The 21,612-nt window shown below is 53.6% G+C and overlaps 2 protein-coding genes across 3 annotated transcripts; both read left to right on the forward strand.

The window, feature by feature from the left end:
• Positions 1-320: 320 nt before the first annotated feature.
• On the forward strand, positions 321-8,607 carry LOC309832701 (UPF0764 protein C16orf89 homolog; the record flags this gene model as incomplete). Its single annotated transcript, XM_082670685.1, is given in 10 exon segments — positions 321-408; positions 1,992-2,012; positions 2,015-2,141; positions 3,437-3,554; positions 4,922-5,057; positions 5,731-5,835; positions 7,314-7,352; positions 7,355-7,396; positions 8,383-8,504; positions 8,506-8,607. Coding segments are annotated over 10 exon segments (900 nt in total).
• Positions 8,608-9,666: 1,059 nt separating this feature from the next.
• NAGPA (N-acetylglucosamine-1-phosphodiester alpha-N-acetylglucosaminidase) lies at positions 9,667-18,356 on the forward strand (the record flags this gene model as incomplete). 2 transcript variants are annotated; one of them, XM_082671043.1, is made up of 11 exons in its annotated part: positions 9,667-9,756; positions 9,848-10,303; positions 11,301-11,440; positions 12,421-12,529; positions 13,613-13,741; positions 14,224-14,429; positions 14,534-14,581; positions 15,626-15,754; positions 15,915-16,046; positions 16,132-16,195; positions 17,588-18,356. In XM_082671043.1, the coding sequence occupies 11 exons, from the start codon at positions 9,671-9,673 to the stop codon at positions 17,796-17,798; spliced, it is 1,710 nt and encodes a 569-aa protein (XP_082527169.1). In that variant the 3' UTR covers positions 17,799-18,356. The 2 variants fall into 2 exon arrangements, with proteins under 2 accessions (XP_082527169.1, XP_082527168.1); XM_082671042.1 differs by having other exon boundaries at positions 9,671-9,756; positions 9,845-10,303.
• Between the last annotated feature and the right edge of the window lie 3,256 nt (positions 18,357-21,612).

Consider the following 21,612-nt stretch of genomic DNA (forward strand, 5'->3'; position numbering starts at 1 on the left):
TCCTTCCCTCAACACTTCGTCTCCCCACTCATTGGCCTGTCGTGCAGCGAGCAGAGCGAGCTTGGACTCGGTAACAAATTATATCTCAAAAAAGCTATTATTTTTAAATGTTCACGGGGAAATGTCTTAAAAGGCTGGAGAAGGGCAAGAATGAAAAATAGATTGAGAAACCCTGACCTGGAGCCTGCCCACAAGGAACATCAGATGCCCATTTTGGTGGTGGTATTTTTATTATTCTTACAGATCTATAATCTCTTAACTGAAACCCTGGGGACCAGATATGTTTCTGAATTCAGAATTTTTTAGAAAGGGCATATGGCATGCATACACGTAGTAGTCCCAGTGAAGTTCGGGACAGCACCCAGTACTCCAACAGTGACAAAGCAGGGAAACAGATGTACTTTCACAGTGAGTGAGCTGCATGAGGGCGCTAAGTCCTCACTGTCCCAATACGAGAAGCACACGTGGCTGTGGGGCTCTTGAAATGTACCCAGCCTGAGCTGAAATGTGCCACGAGTGTAATACTCCCCAGATTTCAAACTTAGTAGTAGAAAAATGATATTAAAAAAAGAATGCAAATAATTAATTTTTATTGATTTTTCATGTTGACAGCAAGTTGAAAAGATAATATTTTGGATATTGGGATCTATTTGTTCAAATAAAATAGATTGTTAAAATTCATTTCACCTGCTTCTCTTTGTTTTTTTTTAATGTGGCCACTAGACGATTTTGAAGCACCCACGAAGCTCGCCCTTTGCAGCTCATATTCTGTCCCTACTGGACAGGCTCCACTCTAAGAAATCCTCTGTTCAGTTCAGGGGGCAGGTGTGCCCTCAAACGATCTTATTCCAAACTTATTTTTTAAAAAGGGACTTCCCTGGTGGTCCAGTGGTAAAGAATCTGCCTTGCAATGCAGGGGATGCAGGTTCGATCCCTGTTCAAGGACTAAGATCCCACATGCCGCGGGGCAACTAAGCCTGCGTGCCACAACTACTGAGCTCGCGCGCCTCAACTAGAGAGAGAAAACCCTCACGCCACAACTAGAGAGAAGCCCAAGTGCCACAATGAAGAGTCCGCATCCTGCATCTAAAGATCCCACATGCTGCAACTAAGACCCGATGCAGCCAAAAAAAATAAATAAAATTAAAAGAAAAAAAACAGGGGTTTCCCTGGTGGCACAGTGGTTGAGAATCTGCCTGCTAATGCAGGGGACATGGGTTCGAGCCCTGGTCTGGGAGGATCCCACATGCTGCGGAGCATCTAGGCCCGTGAGCCACAACTACTGAGCCTGCGTGTCTGGAGCCTGTGCTCCGCAACAAGAGAGGCCGCGATAGTGAGAGGCCCGCGCACTGCGATGAAGAGTGGCCCCCGCTTGCCACAACTAGAGAAAGCCCTCGCACAGAAACGAAGACCCAACACAGCCATAAATAAATATATAAATAAACCAGCTCCTTGTATGGTCCAGCCCTGCCTCCCAGGCTCCCAGCTCCCAGGTCCGTGGGGGTGAGTGGGGAGATAACTGGCCAGACATCATGACCAGACCCCAGCCCTCCCGAGCTTCGGCCTGTCCCTCTGCAGTCGGCGTCCCCCACCCTCTCCCAGGCCTGGTCCTTAAGACCATCCTAGCCCGTGTCATCGTGAAGTCTGTTCCATAAGAGCTCCACATTCTAATGGAACAAAAGGTGTCAACTAACCCTACTTATATGTCTCAAGCTTCCATGGGATGTGATAGATTTAGTCAGAGCCCATCCCAACACTGTTCCTAGTGATTTTTAAAAAATTTTTTAGAGAAAGAGCTTCCTTTGTGTTTCAAATGCAGTGTCCAACCCTCAGGCAAGGCTTGGAGCCCTGAAGGCACCCGAGTGTGCTCAGGGCTGCCAGGGGAGGGACAGCCAGTTCGTGGGCTCAAAACCACAGGAACCTGGGGAGCGGTTAAGCTCAGCATGGCCCACTGCTCCTGGGTCTCCCTGCAACCCTCTCCTCTCTGCCAGAGTTCCAGCCAGCGGTTGAGCCTGGTTTTGGAAGCTCCCGCACATCTGGACCCGCACCAAGGCCTCCATGGTCTACTCCACGTTTGAGCAGCAGGACTCCTTCTCAGAGGAGCACAGTGACCTGTGCCTGGTGCAGCTGCTGGGAACCGGGTGGCCCCCTGGATGGGCCCCGCTTCCTGAAAATCCCAAAGTGCTTGCCCTCCGCCAGTCCTCCCATCCCACTCACTCTCCAAATTCCCAGGGGTTTGGGCAAAACCAGGTGCAAGCTCCCCTGAGAGCTGTTCCTTCTCCCACCCATCACTGTGAGTCAGCCCCCCTCTCTCTACCCGAGGCTTCCAGCCCTCTCCAAACACCTACCTCCACGCCCTGCACTCCCCAACTGGCTGGTCTCCCCACACCAGAGGGATCCTTCCAAAAAGCACATCTGAACACCCCACCCCAGTGCGAAGCTTCCTTGTTCTCAGGAAAAGCCCCAACTCCTTTGCCCTTCCAGGTCCCCGGGCCACTCCGGTCCAAGCCCTGGGGCCTCTTTTCAGACTCTCAAAGGCACTGGCTCCCTCCCACTTTAAGCGTTTGCCTGTGCCTGGCAGTCACCTCTGTGGGGCCTCCTCCCACCCTGCCCCGCCCCAGGCCATGTGCCTAAGTAACTCTGCTCACACTTCAGGGCCAGCTCCAGCATCCTTCCTCCAGAACCTTCCCTGACCCCACCGCAGGGGGCTGACCTCCCATGGTGGACCGGTTCTCTTAGCCAGATGCAGTTCACATTTGTTTTATGGTTCTGTAGAACAAATGTGAACTGCATCTGGCAAGGAGAACCAGTCCCAGAAGGCAGGACAGCGCTGTAGGCCCCAGAAAGAAGGACCCAGCCTAGTTTAGCTCACCTGCTGTGCAGTGGGCTTGGAGCAAACCCCCAAGGGGCAGCCCTAGGTGCAGGGACCCATGAAACCCATGAGCAGAAGGGGCAGCAGCTGCCCGAGCTCCCACCTTCTCAGCATCCTTCAGAGAGGTGTTTGGGCCAGGACACAGCTGGGCTTGCAGACGGGCTATGCTCCAGTGAGGGACCTGCCCTGTCCCTTCCATGGGGCAGGCTTGGCACAGGGGGGTGGGCATGCCAGGCCCGGGGATCTGCTGTTCTGGGTCCAGGGATCTGCTGTTTAGGGCAATTCTGGGAAACATGGTACTTGGGGGTCCCACGGAGAAATGGGAAGTCGCAGCTCCTGGTGGCTCCCCTAACTCAGGATAGCTCCAGCATCGCCTCCCCTGGGCCGGGGGGAACAATTTAGCCAATCCAGACACAGGACACCTGTGTTTATCTGGCATGGCTGTGTGCCTGGACCCTACTGGGGGGTCTAATAACTAGAGGGGGCATCAGGACCAGGAAAGGCTCCGTGCCCTCGGGCTTCATTCAGGACACTTTTAACAGCTTGGAACCACTTCTCCCACAGGACAAGCAGCAGCCAGCCCTGCAGGTTCTCCGGTTTCTGCAAGACCCTCATGACCAGGCCCGGCTGCTCTGGCTACTGTCTGTCTCACCAGCTGCTCTTCTTCCTCTCAGCCAGAATGGTGAGTGCCTGGCGTGGGCTCAACCACAGCCCAAGGAAGAGGAAGAATGACTGAAAGGGGCTCGTGACAGTGTGGTTTCGTATGTTCACACCTGGAAAATAAGCAGGTTTTAAACCCCTGCTTCAGACCTCAGGAGGCGGAAGTGAGTAGCCTGTCATTTTTCAGCCATGAAATCCAACCACAGTGGTGTGGTGGGGCGGTGGGGGGGGGGATGAGGTTCTGTTGCACTTTGCATGCTGAACTGGATCACAGGGTATTAGAAGAAGAGAGAGTGAAGCAGCAGAAAGAACTCAGTAAACAACAGATGGAAAAAGGTCTTAGAACAAAGTCAGTAGCTAGCTGCTTCCAGAAAACCAAACCAAGACCAAAAGAGCCCCACCATCACTTCTCCTGTGCCCAAACACTCTTCCAAGCACAAGATTTGCTAGATACACATTTTATTTTATTTTATTTTGGCCTCACCATGGGGCTTGTGGGATCTCAGTTCTCTGACCAGGGAATGAACCCGGGCCATGGCAGTGAAAGCACCGAATCCTAACCACTAGACCATCAGGGAACTCCCGCTAAATACTCATTTTAAACATATATTTATTTATATACAAAGTAGGGCTTGCTATCTCTATTCAAAAATGTTACTCAATGTCCATAAATTCTTAGCCAAGAAAGAACTTGCTGATTTTGTTTAATAGATTTTTTTATTATTATTTATTTGTAAGCTGTCACAGCCCAGTGTTTTTGTAAATACAATAAAAGCCAAGTTACAAGGAAAGTTATTGTGATTACTAGATTCAGCAGATAGAAAGTTGCTCTGACATATTGCTATAGAAGTTTCCAAAGCCTGTTCTCATCCCCTGTCCTTGTCTCCGTGCAACCGCTCCGCGGCCCAGGCTTTGAGCTGCACTGTAGCTGCCTGCTTGCGGGGTTAGGCTGAAGTCAGAATGCGGTGACAGAGCGCTTTAGAGCGCCCCCTAGTGTCGGGCGTCGTGTCAGGCACTTCCAGGTTATGGTACCGGTCCCCCCCCCCAACACACACACACACAAGCGCCCCTCGGGTGCAGCTCCCATCGGCATCGCCCTTTCCCCATGAAAACCCTTGAGGCTCACAAAGGTTAATTTAGGGGGTGGAAGTCGCACAGCTCCTAAGCTGCAGAGCCGGGGCTCGAACTCAGCTCTCTCTGTCCCCCGGTGACTAAGCCCCACCAGGCTGGGAGTGTGGATAGGGAAGAAATTTTGGGAGAAGGGAAAGGACTTGCCCCAAAGGCAGCCACTTAAAAAACCGTTTCAGAACAGCAGGTCTTTTCCTGTAACAGCGTGCATGAATCGCTCAGACCACCAACTTCCTTGTCTCTTGGTGTTTGCTCCCCCAGACGGAATGCACGAAGGGGCTGTTCCGCCAGAGCCAGCGCTACATGAACCTCTTCTGTGCCAACATGATGGACCTGAACCGGAGAGCTGAGGCCATCGGATACGCCTACCCCACCCGGGACCTCTTCATAGAAAACAATGGGCCCCCCGCATTCTGCTCTAGGAACAAAGCAGCAGGGTGTCCCTGATTCCGGCCACACACACAAACACACACATACACTAGGGCTGCCAGGTTTAGCAAATGAAAATATAAGAGGCCCAGGCAAATTTGAACTTCAGATAAACAACGAATACATTTTTAGTATAAGTGTACCCCAAACATTGCATGGGCTATACTTAACAATTTTTTTCTTTTTTTAAATTTTTTTGCCACACCGTGTGGCATGCTGGATCTTAGTTCCCCAATCAGGGATCGAAACTGCGTCCCCTGCAGTGGAAGAGTGGAAGCACTTAGTCTTAACCACTGGACCACCAGGGAAGTCCTACTTAACAATTTTTTATTCATCATTTATTGGAAATAAATTTAAGTGGGCATCCTGTATTTTATCTGCCACTGTTTTGACTGCTTGCTGCCCCCAAAATCTGACCCAGTGACGGAGCTCTGGAAAGACTGAACAAGGCAGGACCCAGGTTTGGGGGCCCCTGCTTACTAAGGCAGACCCTCAGGGCTGCCTCCTTGCAGCCACTGTGCTGAGTGCTCACCTGCTGGTGCCACCCCTCTCTAGCAGGTGGCACCATGGTGGCCTTGGGGAGGGGGAAGAGGTGGGCCTGGGGGATAGGCCTGAAGAGGGTCCCCTGTCTTTGCTTCCAGTCACGTTCTGTGGAATCAGTGGCTTCTCCAAATTCTATAAACTCCGGTGGCTGGAGGCCATTCTCAGCTGGCAGAAGCCACAGAAAGGATGCTTTGGGAAGCCAGGTGAGCTGTACTTCCTCCCTGGCTGGGAGCAGGGGTGGGGGTGGGGGCACTGGGCTTCTATGCCAGTTGGGGAAAGGATGTACTGGTGTTGGGGGGGTGCAGAGAGAGGTGTGCAACATGCATGTCCATGCATACACATGCACACACACACATACACACACACACACACACACGTGGAAATAGGCTCAGAGTTTTGGAAGCCAAAACTTTGCAGGATGAGGGGCGGTCTTGTTGGAAGATATCGGACCCCTGCACCTGTGTTAACAAATTCATTTCTTCATCAAGTATTCCCTGAGCACCGACTATATGCCAGACACAGTTCTAGGCTCTGGAGAAACTAGGCAGGGAAAAGAGAAACGAGGAAAAGAGACAGAAACCACCTACACAAACCAGTAAGTGAAATGCGAGTTCTGATAATGATTGTGAAGGATACATCAGGCTGAGAGAGAAAAGAACATTGGAGAAGCTTCTTTAGGCAGAGTAGTCAGGGGAGATGTCTGAGAGGTGGTGACACAGAAGCAGGGGTGGAGGGAACTATATTCAATATCCTATGATAAACCATAACGGAAAAGAATATGAAAAAGAATATGTATATGTATAACTGAGTCACTTTGCTGTACAGCAGAAATTAAACACAACATTGTAAACTGTACTTCAACAAAATTTTTTTAAAAAGAAGAAGCTGGGACTTCCCCACCGGTCCAGTGGTTAAGACTCCATGCTTCCACTGCAGGGGGCGTGGGTTCAGGGTTTGATCCCTGGTCGGGAAACTAAGATTCCCACATGCCGCGAGTCATGGCCAAAAATTTTAAAAAATAAAGAATAAAAAGAAGAAATAGAGAAAAAGAAGCAGCAGCAGAAGCAGAGGGTGGAAAGGCAGAGGATGCAGCCCCTTTCCAGCCATGTGACACCAGACAGCTGGTCCTCTTTGGAGTATATCACTTCACCTCTCTGAGCCTCAATTTTCCTGTCTATAAATAAATGAGCAAAATAATCTCCACCTTCCTGAGCTACGAGGAGTAGACATAATACATATGAAACCACCTAGCTTTTGCCAGGTACAGACAAGGCTCCCAGTAAATGCTGGCTTCCCAAATGAGAAGCTTAGGATGCTCAAAGACCAAAGCTTTTGAAATAAGGTAGTCTGTTTTAAGACAGAGGCGTTTATAAAATGAAGATTCTCAGGCCTCCAGACCTATAGATTCAGCAGGTGGAGGGGCTGCGGACCCCCATTTTCAGTGAGCTCCTCTGGCCATTCTGATATGGGTGATTGGGGGACCACAATTTGGGAAACATCAGTAGACGCATATTGAGGTGGTGTGGAAGTATCTCTACCCAGGGGCACGAGGAAACTTCCAGAAGTGCCTCCAGATTCAAGAGAAGACTTGAGTTGCTTGAGGTGTTGTGAAGAGTAGGGGGCTTAGCCAGTAATATTTAAAAATCCATCTTGAGAAGTTCACCTTTCATTCTTCTCTCAGCTGCTGAAGATGAAGAATTACCCAAAGCCATTCAGTACCAACTCTTTTGAGAAGAGTGAAGAGGCGAGAAAAACAATTTACAGGTAATGAAAATACCCAAGACATGAAACCAAAACCTAGAAAGGATATACACGGCTTGCATTCAAGGAAAACAGGCTCCCAGCATCACCCAGGAGCCAGGGTGGGGGGCCTTTGTGTTTGGGAGCTAGAGGGAAGGGTAGGAGTCTCTGATGCCCTCCTCTTTGAAAGTGGGGAGTCCAGAGATGCTGTCTCCAGTGAAGAGAACATAAAAGAGAAGTTTCAGGGCTTCCGTGGTGGCGCAGTGGTTGAGAGTCCGCCTGCCGATGCAGGGGACACGGGTTTGTGCCCTGGTCTGGGAAGATCCCACATGCTGCGAAGCGGCTGGGCCCGTGAGCCATGGCCGCTGAGCCTGCGCGTCCGGAGCCTGTGCTCCACAACGGGAGAGGCTACAACAGTGAGAGGCCTGCGTACCGCCAAAAAAAAAAAAAAAAGAGAGAAGTTTCAGTGTATTACACACTGAAAGTCACAGAGATAACTGCTCTCGGTCAAAGTCTAGTCAGGAAAACAGAACCTGCATCAGGAACTTCAGCAGAGGGAATTGAATATAGGGAACTCAGAGGTGCTGCAAGAGCTGAAAACAGAAAAGGTGAGAGAACACAGACATTAACCACTGCAGGAAGCCCCCGTCCTCCCTGGAGGCAGAGCTGGAGGGACCGTGAGAGGAGATGGGGTGAGCGGAGCCTGCAGAGGCTGGACACAGAGGAGACAGAGAGGGGCAAGGGGAGAAATACCCTGGCTTCTCCCCTCATCCCACCTGTGCCTGCCTGTGGTGGGCAGGGCAGTCTGGGAAATGTAGTTTGGAGGGGTTGGTGCACTGGGGTTTGGAGCAAAGAAGGGCAGAGAGGGGATCTTTGAGCCAGGGGACAAGTGATGAACACAGTTCTGGTGGCCGCACGTCCCCAGGCTGGCCGAGGGAACATCTGAAAAGTACTCCCAATGGAACGGTGGCCACCCCCCAGCACTCACAGCAGGGCCTGTGCCTCCCCAGATGGCTGCTCTTCCCACAACACGGCCATGGCTGTCGCAGCCCTGGGCGGCTTCATCTACGTCCTGGCGGAACTCCCGCCAGCAGACGGAGAGCTGCGGCCGCCCACACCACCACCACCCAGCAGCCACTGACAAGGATGGTTCCATGCCTGCCACCTGCCAGGAAGGTGAAACGCACGCCTTTCGTCCTTCCTTCCTTAGTCCTGGGGCCTGGGTCACACCCTGAGAAGGAGGCAGCCCAAGCAAAGCAATCCAGTGTCATCCCCTCAGGGAGCAGGGCTGGGGATGTGGGGCTGGGATGGACCCAGGCTCGGAGCAGATGAATAAATTTAGAGTGCAGTTGAGTGGGGAGTTGAGTCTTGTTCCTCAGCCTTTCAGACAACTTCACTTGGGATAATTATAGCACCTATCTCTATATTACCTCCACAGCTGTGACAGTTATGTCTGTAGAGTACTGAGAACAGTACCTGTAATGTAGTAGGTGCCAGGTAAATGTTACCTGCTCCTGCACAGTGAGGATGTCGCATTCCCTGGGAGCTTGTCCCGAGGCAGTTGGCGGGGCCGGGGGGTGCGGTGGGGGTGGGGGGCTGGCTCATCAACGTTTCTCTCATTCCCAGCTTGCTTCTCTTCCCTCCTGTTCTGCTTCAGTGTGAGCATAACTAAATGTGTCAGGTGGAGCCCCGACACTAATCTCATGTCTGGGAAAAGACCTGGAAACTTATTATAGGTCCAGGTGTGTCTGTGGTGCTGATTTCAGGCTACGTGCACATGGGCATTAAAAAAAAAAAGCTAGGGGGATTCCCTGGTGGCGCAGTGGTTGAGCGTCCGCCTGCCGATGCAGGGGACACGGGTTCGTGCCCCAGTCCGGGATAGATCCCACATGCCACGGAGCGGCTGGGCCCGTGAGCCATGGCCGCTAAGCCTGCGCGTCCGAAGCCTGTGCTCCACAACGAGAGGCAACAACAGTGAGAGGCCCACGTACCAAAAAAAAAAAAAAAAAAAAAAAAGTCTATGAATAAAGCACAAACGTTAACAATTGGTAAAGATAAGTAAAAAGTGTAAGAGAATTCTTTATACTACCTTTTTTTAACTTTCCATAGACTTCAAATTACATCAACGTGAAAACTTCCCGCCGCCCCAGCGCCCGCCCCTTCTAAAATAACACAGTAAATTACAGGAAGAGATTTTGGGATATCCAGAAAAGTATAAGCAATTCAGAGCTAAAAGCTGCCACCAGAAGTCCTAAGTCATGTGGGGTGAGCCCACGTGACCGGAGGCCCGAGTCCAACATGGCGGCCTCCATGGGTCGCTGCCTTCTCTTCTTCATTTCACTGCGCGGCTTCCTCGGTGAGGCGTCCGGCGACCTCGGCTCGGGGTGAGTACAGCTGCCTGGGTCAAGCCTCGTTGGGGGGGTCCCCCAGACCCGGGCACAGCACTCCGAGCTCAGGTCTGCCCCATCCCAGCAGGGCCTCCCGCGACGATGACTTGCTGCTGCCTTACTCCCGCACGCGGGCGCGCTCTGCCCGGGACTGCACAAGGGTGCGCGCCGGCAGCCGCGAGCACGAGAGGTGGCCGCCGTCCCCCTCAAACGCCGGTGCCCGCGGCCCCAACGTACGCATCTTCGTCTCGCACTTCGCAGACCGGGCGGTGGCCGGCCACCTGACGCGGGCCGCCGAGCCCCTGCGCACCTTCTCGGTGCTGGAGCCCGGCGGGCCCGGCGGCTGCGCTTCAAGGCGCCGCGCCACCGTGGAGGAGACGGCGCGGGCGGCCGGCTGCAGCGTCGCCCAGAATGGCGGCTTCTTCCGCATGGATACGGGCGAGTGCCTGGGGAACGTTGTGAGCGACGGACGGCGGGTGAGCAGCGCCGGGGGGCTGCAGAACGCGCAGTTCGGGATCCGCCGCGACGGGACCCTGGTCACCGGGTGAGGAGGCAGGGAGTCCCGTGACTGTCTAGGCCCTAGATTCTAGAGCAGAGGGCCTGAGAGTTGAGGTGTAGCCGTGCCGCCGTGTTCAAGTCCCCTAACCAAACTGAGCCTCCGTTTTCTCATCTTCAGGATGGGGAAAGTAATACCTTCCTTGTAGAGTTTATTCATTTTACAGTATCGTGTAGCGCTTGCTTTGGGTCGGTAAATGTGCTGCGTACTGAGGATATAGCTGTGAACAAGCACAGCCTTTGCCTTCAAAAAAGAACACTACCCCCCCACCCCATTACTAGGAAAAATAAACAAAACCCAGGGAGATAATTAAGTTAATTCAAATGGTATATGTGCAGTGAAGCGTTGAACAGATTGTAAATAGAGTGTTGAGTTTCGGGAAGGTGATAAGGAAGGACTTGTCTGAGGAGGTGACCTTTGAGTTGAGACATGAAAATTAATCACAAGTCAGCCAGAGTCAGAACTGGAGGAGGAGCATTGCAGTCAGAAGGAACAGCAAGCACTAAGGCTCAGAGGTGCAGAGGGGCTTGGTGTGTGTGAGGGACCGAAGGAAGGAGCAAAATATCAGAGGAGGATAGGACCGACTTTGGTCATTTATTTATTTATTTTGACTTGGGTCATTTTAAAGCTTGCTCTGACCCTGCTGGATACTAGGCTGGTTGGGCCGTAGTAGGAGCAAGGAGGCCAATTAAGAGGCTGTTGCAGGCATCAGATGGTAGTTTGGCTGGGGTGACGGCCTGAGAGATCAAGGGCCATAGGTGGACTTGTGATCTGTTGGGGATGGTTGTTTCTGTTAAATGAAGTGTAGATTGGGATGCGTAGACTGTTTGCAAAGATTGCTTCCAGGACCAGGCAGGTTCCTGGGCATGAGGAGGAATCAAGTAGCCAGGTGGTGGGGCGGGCGGGGGTAGTGTGTGTGTGGGGGAGGGCACTACCTGCAGCTGCCACTGCTGTTGACTGAATCTCATGCCTTCCCTGTGTCCAGGTACCTGTCTGAAGAGGAGGTGCTGGACACTGAGAATCCGTTTGTGCAGCTGCTGAGCGGGGTCGTGTGGCTGATTCGCAACGGAAGCATCTACATTAACGAGAGTCAGGCGGCTGAGTGCGATGAGACGCAGGAGACAGGTGGGGGAAGGGCAATGAGTATGATGAGATGTGGGTGATGAGTGGGGGTGTTGGCAACAAGCCTCTTGAAAACCAGGACCAGTGGGGTGGTGGGGGAAGTCTTTCAACAAGTACTATTCTAGGTATTAGGGATCAGTGGGGATTAAAGCAGATAAGATCCCTGCATTGTGGACTATATAAGAAATGAAATAGATATTAAGTATACTGGAAAGAAGTGGTAAGTGCTAAGAAAGAAAAAGTTGGAGGAAAGGAGCTATGGACAAGAGAATAAAGAAGTGTTCCTAAAATGTTTGTGGACCGGCAGCATCAGCATCACGGAGGAGCCTGTTATAAATGCAGAATTTCAGCCCCTACCCCTGTGCCTCAGTGCTACAGAATCAGAATCCCTGGGGCTGAGGCCCAAGAGTGTGTGTTCTAAGGAGCCCCCTGTGTGATTCTGATTGACATTCAATTTTGAGAACCACTGGGATATGGAATACTGGGACAGGGAAGGTTCCCCATGGCCCTGATGTGGAAATGGGCTGTTTTAGACTGTGCAGTCAGGGAAGGCCTCATGGAGGAGGTGACTTAGATCAGAAGGCGCAAGCCATGGGAAGAGCTGGGGAGAAGTGCAGTCCAGCCAGAAGTAGAAAGTGGTTGCAGGGTGTTCAGAGGCGTGGGCCCCCAGGAGATGAGGTAGAAGAAGCAGGCTAAGGAGGTCATCCCAGGCCTTGGTAAGGCATTTGGATTTTGTTCTAAGGACAGTGGAGGCCGTTGGAGCATTTTCACCTGGAGTTTGATCTTGATTTACATTGAAGAACAGCCCTTTGGCTACTCTGCGGAGACTGACTGGGGCGGGGCACGGGAAGAGAGATGTTGCATGCATAGACCTGGAGGTGGAGGGTGATGTCTCTGTGGAGAGTGACTGGCAGGAAGTGGCAGGCAGAGCTTAGTAGGCCTCCCGAAGGGCCAGGTGATCAGCCAGGCTGCCTCTCCTTCAGGTTCCTTCAGCAAATTTGTGAACGTGATGTCAGCCAGGACAGCCGTGGGCCACGACCGGGAGGGGCAGCTGGTGCTCTTCCACGTGGACGGGCAGACGGAGCAGCGGGGGTGAGTGCCGTGAGCCAGGGCCTCTAGGCCTGGGCTGAGTCCTGCTCTGAGGAACTCCAGCCCACCAACAGCTGCCCTTCTGACCTCCAGCTGTTCCCTGGGGATGTTCACAGCCATCTGTTCCCTGTCTTCCCACAGGCAGAGGGTCCCTAGATCTGTCCCACTTCCAAGAACTCATCATCTTCCACACACTTGCTCTCAGTCTCGCCAACTTAGGGCCTCATCTCTCCTGAGCGCTGATTGGGGTGAAAGGAAATTATCACAAAGTTAGCTGGGAGTAGACCTCGGTTCCAATCCTAGTTTGGCCATCTGCTGGCTCTGTGGCCATAGACAAGTCATTTGACCTCTCTGAGCTGCTGTTTCCTCCTCTGTAAAGTGAGTGTGCTAGTCTGCTGTTGCTGTGTAACAAATTAGCACAGGCAGCACTGATTTGTTAGATCAAAGCTCTGTAGGTCAGGAGTCAGTGGGTGGGGGGGCCCAACTGAGTTCTCTGTTCAGGATGTCCCACAGACAAAACCCAGCTGTTGGCCAGGCAGGGTGCTTATCTGGAGCTTCTGGGGAAGAATCCTCTTCCCAGCTTCTTCAGGTTGTTGGCAGAATACAGTTCCTTGGAGTTGTAGGACTGAGGTCTTTGTGTCATTGCTGGCTGGGGGCCTCTCCACTCATGAGGCCGCCCACGTTCCCCCTTACGTATATACCCTCCTCTTGTAGATCTTCAAGCTGCAAAGGTGTGTCAAATCCGTCTAATCCCCTTGTATTTCCAATCTCTCTCACTTCCTCTTCTGCCTCAGCCATAGAAAGCTCTCTGCTTTTAAGGGCTCCTGTGATTCCATCGGGGCCACCCAGATAATCCAGGACAGTGTGCCCATTTGCAGACAGCTGTGCCATGTATCATAACAGGATCAGGAGAGTGATCTCTTGTTATAGTCACAGCTTCCCGGGATTGGGACAGGACACCTTTCGGGGGGCACTTAGAAATTTGCCTGCCATAGTGGGTGTGTGATACTGTCCACTGTGGAAAGTAAGATGCATTAACCCAGAAACGGCTGTGGCAAGGTCAGCAGCACTGGTCTTGTGCCACAGCATTAACCTGTGGGAGATGGCGGAGTTCCTGCTGAAACAGAACGTGGTAAATGCCATCAACCTGGACGGAGGGGGCTCTGCCACCTTCGTGCTCAACGGGACCTTGGCCAGTTACCCATCCGATCACTGGTAAGCATACCAGAGCCCCCTTGTTGAGGTCCAAGGCCAAGCTTGTCCCCGACTGTCTCATTCAACAAATATTGAGTACCTACTCTGTGCCCGTCTCTGGGGATTCAGCAGAGAGCAGGAGGAGCCAAGACCCCTGCTTCTCGCTGCTTACAGGAAGTGTATGTAGCGTACCAGCACCGCCCAGGCCGATGGAAGGGGGTGATTGGTCAGGAAAGACCTGAGGATAGTGAAGCATGAGCTGAGATCTGGAGGATGAGGGGCTAGGTGGGCATGGGAGAGCCTTCTGGGCATAGAAGAGCATGTGCAAAGGCCCTGGGGTGGAAGGGATTGTTGGGGGTGGGAAGAACCTGTAAAAGGCTGGAGAAGGGACAATGAAGAGAGGCAGGGAAAGGCAGCCCTCAGGGGCTGCAGTGGGGGGGTTTGAGGGTTTGCTGGGGTGGCCAGCACTTCAGCCTCTCTTCACACTCCTGTTTCTTCTGCAGCCAGGACAACATGTGGCGCTGTCCTCGCCATGTGTCCACCGTGGTGTGTGTGCACGAGCCCCGCTGCCAGCCGTCTGACTGCAACGGCCACGGGACTTGTGTGGAGGGGCGCTGCCAGTGTACGGGGCGCTTCTGGCGGGGCGCCGCCTGCAGCGAGCTGGACTGTGGCCCCGCCAACTGCAGCCAGCATGGGCTCTGCACGGAGAGTGAGTGGGACTCTTTGGGAGGCAGCTCCATCCCGGGCTCCCCGCTCTCACTGCCCCAGCCCTGCCTGGGCCCTCACCTGACCTTCTCGGTCTTGTCTTGGCAGCCGGCTGCCGCTGCGAAGCTGGATGGACAGGGTCCAACTGCAGTGAAGGTAAAAGCCACCAGGCCAGCCTCCTCCCCAGCCCCCTGGGCACACGGGAGAGGGTGAGCCTGGCAGCTGCGAGCCTCAGCTGCCTTTATCCGTGCCTCCTGGTCTGCAAGTCGCTTGCCTCTTGTCTCATGCTTTTGCCTCACGTGTAAATCACTGTATTAGTGTCCTGGGGCTGCTGCAACAGATTCCACCAACTCAGGCTTAAAACATTACTTTATTCTCTCACAGTTCTGGAGGCTAGAACTCCATAATCAAGGGGTCAGTAGGGCTGCACTGGCTCTGAAAGGTCTGGGGGAGGGTCCTTCCTGCCTCTTCCAGCTTCTGGGGGTCCCATGCATTCCTGGGCTGGTGGCTGCATCACCCCATCTCTGCCTCTGACTTCACAGGCACAGCCTTCTCCCCTGTCTGTCTCCAGTCTCCCGCTCTGTCCTCTTACAAGGACCCCAGGCCACTGGACTTGGGTCCACCTTAAGTGCAGGATGCTTTCATTTCAAGATCCTTAACTTAATTGCATCTGCAAAGACCCTATTTCCAAATAAGTTCACATTCACAGGTTCTGGGGATTAGAACATATCTTTGGGAGGACACAGCTCAACGCACTCATAACCCTCCATAGCTTAAATCCTTAGTGGCTTTCTTTGGCTCTGAGTGAAAAACTTGAACTCCTCAGCATGACCTGCCAGGCCCTGGGGGCTCCAGCCACGCCCTGCTCTCCAAGCCTCAATGTCAGGTCCTCAGAGGCCTCCCCACCCCACCTCCTCAGTGCTTTGCTGCTGCCACAATCGGTCCCGTCCCTCCAGCGTGTGTCCTCCCTTGTCCTTTGACACCTGCTTTCTGGCTTGCTGGCTGCCTGCCCTCAACGAGATCACAGCCTCGGGGCCTGCCGCGTACCGACTTCTCCAGAACTATCTGTTGGGAGAACATGTGAACCTACAGGGCCACTTGGGGCGAGAGAGTTGCGTTTGCAATCCTGTTGGCCCCAGCCTGGGGTGGGGTTGCGGGGCAGGACCAGATTTTGCAAAGGCCCTGCTTCCCTCATCCCAGCGTGCACCAGCGGCTCCTTTGGGGAGGACTGTGCCAAGAAGTGTCAGTGTCATAATGGAGCCACCTGTGACCCAGTTCGGGGGACCTGCACCTGTCCCCCTGGCTTCACTGGCGACATCTGTATGCAGGGTAAGCTGGAAGGGCCCCTGACTCAGCCAAGAGGGAGCCCCGCCCAGGGGATGCTTCTGCATCCGCTCAGCTCAGCACACCACTGGGCCCATCCCGGCAGTGCAGAGAGAGGCCCTGCCACTGATGCCTCCACCTCTGTCCTCCTGGCTCCTCCCTGCAGAGTGTCCCCTCGGCTGGTACGGGCCAGACTGCCAGAGCCCTTGCAAGTGTGAGCACCAGTGTCCCTGCGACCCCCAGACCGGCAACTGCAGCCTCGCCTGGTCACGCACCTTGAATAGCATCCTCTCCCGAGGTACGGGCCCTCCCAGGCTCCCCGGGGACAGCAGGGGGCAGACCCCTCCTCTCCCAACCTTCAGCCTCTCCCTGGCATCTTGCAGTGAAGCAGTGTCTCCCGCTACCTGAGGACACCCTGCGGGCAGGAGAACTCTCCCTTTTCACCAGGTAGGTACTTTGCTGGGAGCTGGGACAGGGGTGGGAGGAATCCCCCCTCCCTCTGCCTTTGAGGCGTGGCCTCCGCTCAGGGTCTGGGCAGGGCTAGGAAGTGGCAGCTGGGCACCAGATGACAATTCTCTGACATAAGCACAGGGAGAGTCCTAGGTGATGCTCGCAGCCACCTGTGCTGTCCAGGGAGATGCTGAGAAGGACCCTGGCCACCACCCCAGTGGAATCTAGGGGCCAGGGTGTGGGCTTTTTTTCTCAGCTTCCGGTGCAAGAAGCATGAAGCCCTGAGCAGTTCACGTCATTTCTCTGACACCTGGGGGTGTTCACCCCTCGTGTTGGGCCTTTATTTTCTAGTGCAGGGGGTCTTCAACTTGACCTGCAGAGGAGTGTGTTAAAAGAGAGAGCTGGGTTCAAGAACCAATGCTGTCGGTCTGGGAGCCCCACTTGGAGAACCTCTCTTCTCATGGTTCTCATGTCCCATAGCCCCCCCTGGGTGCCCGGCCCAGCCCCGTCCCCTCAAAGTGGGAAGCAGGCGTAGGTGTGAACGAAAAGCCCCTTGGCCTTGTCCTGGAGGCAGCACCTGGGAGCTCATCACAAACGCAGATCCCAGATCCCTCCTGGAGGTCCTGACTCTGAGTCGGGTGGGGCCTGGAGGAAAATCCTGGAAGTGTGCTGGGAATTGCAGCAGAGCAGGGACAGTGGTTCCCGGGAGCCCTGCACCCCAAGCTCAGCCTCCTCGGGTGTGAGACCTGCAGTGAGGGAAGGGGTGCCATGGGGTGCTGAGGGGCACAGCTGCAGGCCCTGCCGCCCGAGCAGTCTGCTTTTGCATTGAGGGCTTCAGACAAAGACTCACGTGAAGGAAAAAAGATCATTGAAGGACCCCACCCATCCCCGCCAGCTCCCTGCCTTGGAGGAAGGGGTGTGGGTCCTCCCTGCTCTGTGTGCTTTGAGGACCCTGGAGAGAACCCAGCCTCTGTTGTCAACATCCCCGGAAGCACAGAATGCAAACTGCTGCTTCCCGGGGCAGATTAGGTCCCCAGCTGTATTACATGTGGCCTGTACACATTGAAATTTACACTTACTAGCAACATCTGAAACTCAGTAACGTTCATGTAAAAATCTTTTTTTTTTTCCACGGCTGCTCTTGAAATATCAGGAGATGTGGCCGCACCGGCCACATAACAACTGTCCCTGCTGCTCCCGAACATGCACCCATCCACCCCACCAGGCCCATTTGTTCCTCGACAGTGTGCGGTCCCTGGAGGCCTCCGACCCTGTGCCCCTGTTCTGGGAGGAGGAGCCAAGTGAGGGGAGGGAGGGAGCCCCTCCAGCACACCCCCAGCCCGAAGTGCCCAACAGTGTCCCCGTTCGGGGTTTCTCTCCTGCCCCCAGGACCACCTGGCTGGCCATCACCTTGGCCCTAGTTTTCCTTCTGCTGATCAGCACGGTGGCAAACGTGTCCTTGTTCCTCGGGTCAAGGGCAGCGAGGAGCCGGCACCTGGATGGGGCCTACGTCTACCACCCACTGCAGGAGATGAACGGGGAGCTCCTGGCTGCTGAGAAGGAGCAACCGGGTGACACCTGTAACCCTTTCAAGGACTGAAGCCTCTAGCTGCCCATCATGACCTGTTCTGGAGGCTCGTTGCCATGAGCTCTGGCTTCTGCAGGGGAAATTCCAAGGCCACTGACCATCTGGGTGGTCTCGACCCACGTGCCAAGCCAGGCTTCTGACAGCACCTGTGCCTCAGCCCCTCACCTGGCCGCCTGCCGTGGCACGTGCAACCCTAGCGATACAGCGCGCCCTGGAGAGACGCTGCCTCCTTCCCCGCCTGCCTGTGCCTGCCGCTCACGAGGCCTGTCCCCCAAGGGCCTGTCCTGCTGCTGCCAAAGAGCCTCCAGCCTCCTGGGGCAGGGGCGCTGCCAGTGGAACTCATGATGACCGAACTGTGGCCAAGTGGCAGGGTCCAGCCAGCCCCCTCGGATGGGGTGAAGAGACTATGGCCACATCGAGGGACCCTTTTTTACAGACCTCATCACCGAACTTGCCAACTAGAATTCTATTTCCCGTCATGGGAAGCTCCTTAAAGGGAAGAGGGGTGAAATCATGTTTACAGGCTCTCTATTTTGTCCTGCCGCCAGAAGGGTTTTTCTACCACTTGAATAAATTGATATAATAAAAGGACCCCTGGAGCGGCATCTGAATGCGGAATCGTGGAATTGAGGGACCCCTAGATTTTGACAGGTGGGGCTGCTTAACCTGAGTCAGGGGCATGTCCAGCTCCCTTATCTATTTTGTTTAATCCACGGGTTCTCACTTTAAAGTGTACTCGAATTACCTGGAAGAGCTTGCTAAAAATGCAGATTCTGGCCTGGGCTGGAGCCTCGGAGTCTGCAGGTCTCACTGAGCTCCCAGGTGATGGCTGCAGGTGTCTGGACCACACTTTGAAAGAGGAAAGTTTAGTCCGCACCATGTTTTAGTAGAATTTAAATTAGTTACCAACGCTTAAAAGTCAAGAGGTTAACTCCAGTTTTCTGGTTTCTGTCTTTTTTTATATATATATAAATTTATTTATTTTTGGCAGCATTGGGTCTTCGTTGCTGCGCACAGGCTTTCTCTTGTTGTGGCAAGCGGGGGCTACGCTTTGTTGTGGTGCACGGGCTTCTCACTGCAGTGGCTTCTCTTGTTGTGGAGCACGGGCTCTAGGCACATGGGCTTCAGTAGTTGTGGCTCGCGGGCTCTAGAGCGCAGGCTCAGTAATTACGGCGCATGGGCTTATTTGCTCTGCGGCATGTGGGATCTGCCCAGACCAGGGCTCAAACCCATGTCCCCTGCATTGGCAGGCGGATTCTTAACCCCTGCACCACGAGGGAAGTCCTCTGGTTTCTCTTTAAAAGAAAGAACTCGAAGCCCCAGCTGATGCCCTCCTGCCGCAGCAAGGAGGCAATGACTTGTCCGAGCTGAGATTGGCTGGTGCCGTCTGGATCTGTCCTCTCCAGCTCATAACAGCCCCAGCAGCTGGCTTCCCTCACCTGTGACCTGCATCCCGGCGAGTATTAGAGTTTGTAACTTGTGGCCTCGAAGGGTCTTTAGGAAGTGCCTGGCGACACCCTGCCCCATGAATATAATATCACACTGTGTGCTTAGCAGCTTTTGGGGGAGGGGAGGTGGGGGAGGTGCTGCTGTTTCCAGCAGATCCTCAAATAGATCCAGGCACGTGATGGACTGAATGTTTGCATCCCCCCAAGGTTTGTATGTTGAAGCCCTAACTCCCAATGTGATGGTATTTGGAGGTGGGGCCTTTGGTTTCATTAAATTAGGCTTAGATGAGGTCATGAGGGTGGTGCCCTTATAAGAAGTGGAGGAGACAGGAGAGCACCATCTCCACGTGCACACAAAAGGACAAGGCTGTGAGAACACGGTGAGAGGATGGCCGTCTACAAGCCAGGAAGCAGACCCTCACCAAGCATGGAATCTGCCAACACCTTGATCTTGGACTGTAACTGTAGCGGTTACCTAGTGCTGTGCAGAAAACAAGCCCAAAACTGGTGGCTTTAAACAACCAGTCATTGCTTCTCATGAAAAATAATTGTTTCTTGTGCTTCTAAGGTCAGCTGGGTGATTCTGTTGATCTGGGCTAGGATCAGTGAGTCCAGCTGGGCTCACTTATGTGCCTGCCATCAGCTAATGGGCCAGCTGGGGCCTGGTCTGGGGTGGCCACAGCTGAGGACATAGCTCTGGTCCGCGTGGTGTCATCCTCCAGGGGGCTGGCTCAGGCTTGGGATGAATGTGGAGATGGGGATCCAGGGAGAGATGCAAAGCCTCTTGAAGCTTCACCCCTTGATGAAAAGCTGCAAAGGAACATGAATGCAGGAGGCTGACTGAACCCATCACTGCAGCTGAGCTACTGTAACACAGGTCTAATTTCACTTTAGAAAGGAAGTATTCGGGTCAGAGAAGTGAAATATCACAGGCCAGCTCCCAGCCTCCAAGTTCCTGCAGGGATGCATCTGTGGGTCTGTATGTCTTTGTCTCTCCTGGAGACAGGGTGTGGAGAGCTGCCGTGCCAGCCTGCGACATTCCCTACAGGGAACAGGATGTTTGGGTCCTACAGTAGGTGCCACAGGCCAGGGTCTGTCGGTGTCCTGGGGCACATCTCATCAAGCACCTAGTGGACCCATCAGCCCACAGCCCACAATACCCACCACCAAGCCACCAAAAGTTCTCCCTTCTCACTCAGCCCCCATCCTGAGTTTGTGACCAGGTTGGAGGAAAGAGGGGAGTGGTTTTCACAGCATGTCCAGGAACTTGACCGCCACTTGTCCAAAGATCCAGGAGCAGGTTTTTATTCCTCCTTCCAGAAATATAAACAACCAAGTTCACGTGTTCCTCCAGGGACCTTGTGTTTCATCTCCACCTGGAAGTTTAGTTTTGTATTTTGCTTTTATTTACTTATTTTTTGGCCACGCCGTGTGGCATGCAGGATCTTAGTTCCCTGACCAGGGGTTGAACTTATGCCCACTGCAGTGGCAGCGCAGACTCTTAACCACTGGGCTGCCACAGAAGTCCCATATTTTGCTTTCTTTTAATGAACCCCTGGGCTGCTTTGATGTTTTGCCGCCAGTGTTCAAGGGTAGGAAATAGTTTCAAGAGCTCGGACAAGTTCCCAGGCACCTTAGAATCGATTTGGCATATTCTTTTTGTTTGTTTTGTTTTGTTTTTTGTTTTTTTTGAGGTACGTGGGCCTCTCACTGTTGTGGCCTCTCCCGTTGCAGAGCACAGGCTCCGGATGCACAGGCTCAGCGGCCATGGCTCACGGGCCCAGCCGCTCCGCGGCATACGGGATCTTCCCGGACCGGGGCACGAACCCGTGTACCCTGCATCGGCAGGCAGACTCTTAACCACTGCGCCACCAGGGAAGCCCAATTTGGCATATTCTTAAGACAGCTCCCAAGCCTGGCTGCAGGTCTGAATGTATTCCCCCAGAATGACCCACTGAATCAGAATCTCAGGGGCGGGAGTTGGGGGGGGGGGTCAAGGAATCTACAGGGAGCACCCCCGGGGATCCTGAGGCAACAAGCTGTGGAAACCTTGGTCTTGAAGGGTCTGACGTCCACTGAGGGCATCTTTGTTCTCAACTGTGCTGGCAGCTGGCTGGAGTTACAGTGCTGGGCACAGGCCTAGTGGACTCCAGGCCAGAGAGAGCACAGCAGTACCTGGGGAGGGTCCATCGTGGCGTGCCTGAGGGTCCCTAGGACACTCTGAGCCATGTGAGTCCTGCCCACATTCGCCCTCCCTGTGGCCCATGGATTTTTTTTTTTTTTTTTTTTTGGCCCATGGATTTTTAAAAAATTTGTCACAAGCAGGCATCTATCTTTTTTTATTTTACTTATTTTAATTTTTTTTGTTTTTTGGGGCC

Source organism: Grampus griseus (assembly GCF_964374135.1).
Source record: "Grampus griseus genome assembly, chromosome: 14".
NCBI classification, from domain to species: domain Eukaryota; kingdom Metazoa; phylum Chordata; class Mammalia; order Artiodactyla; family Delphinidae; genus Grampus; species Grampus griseus.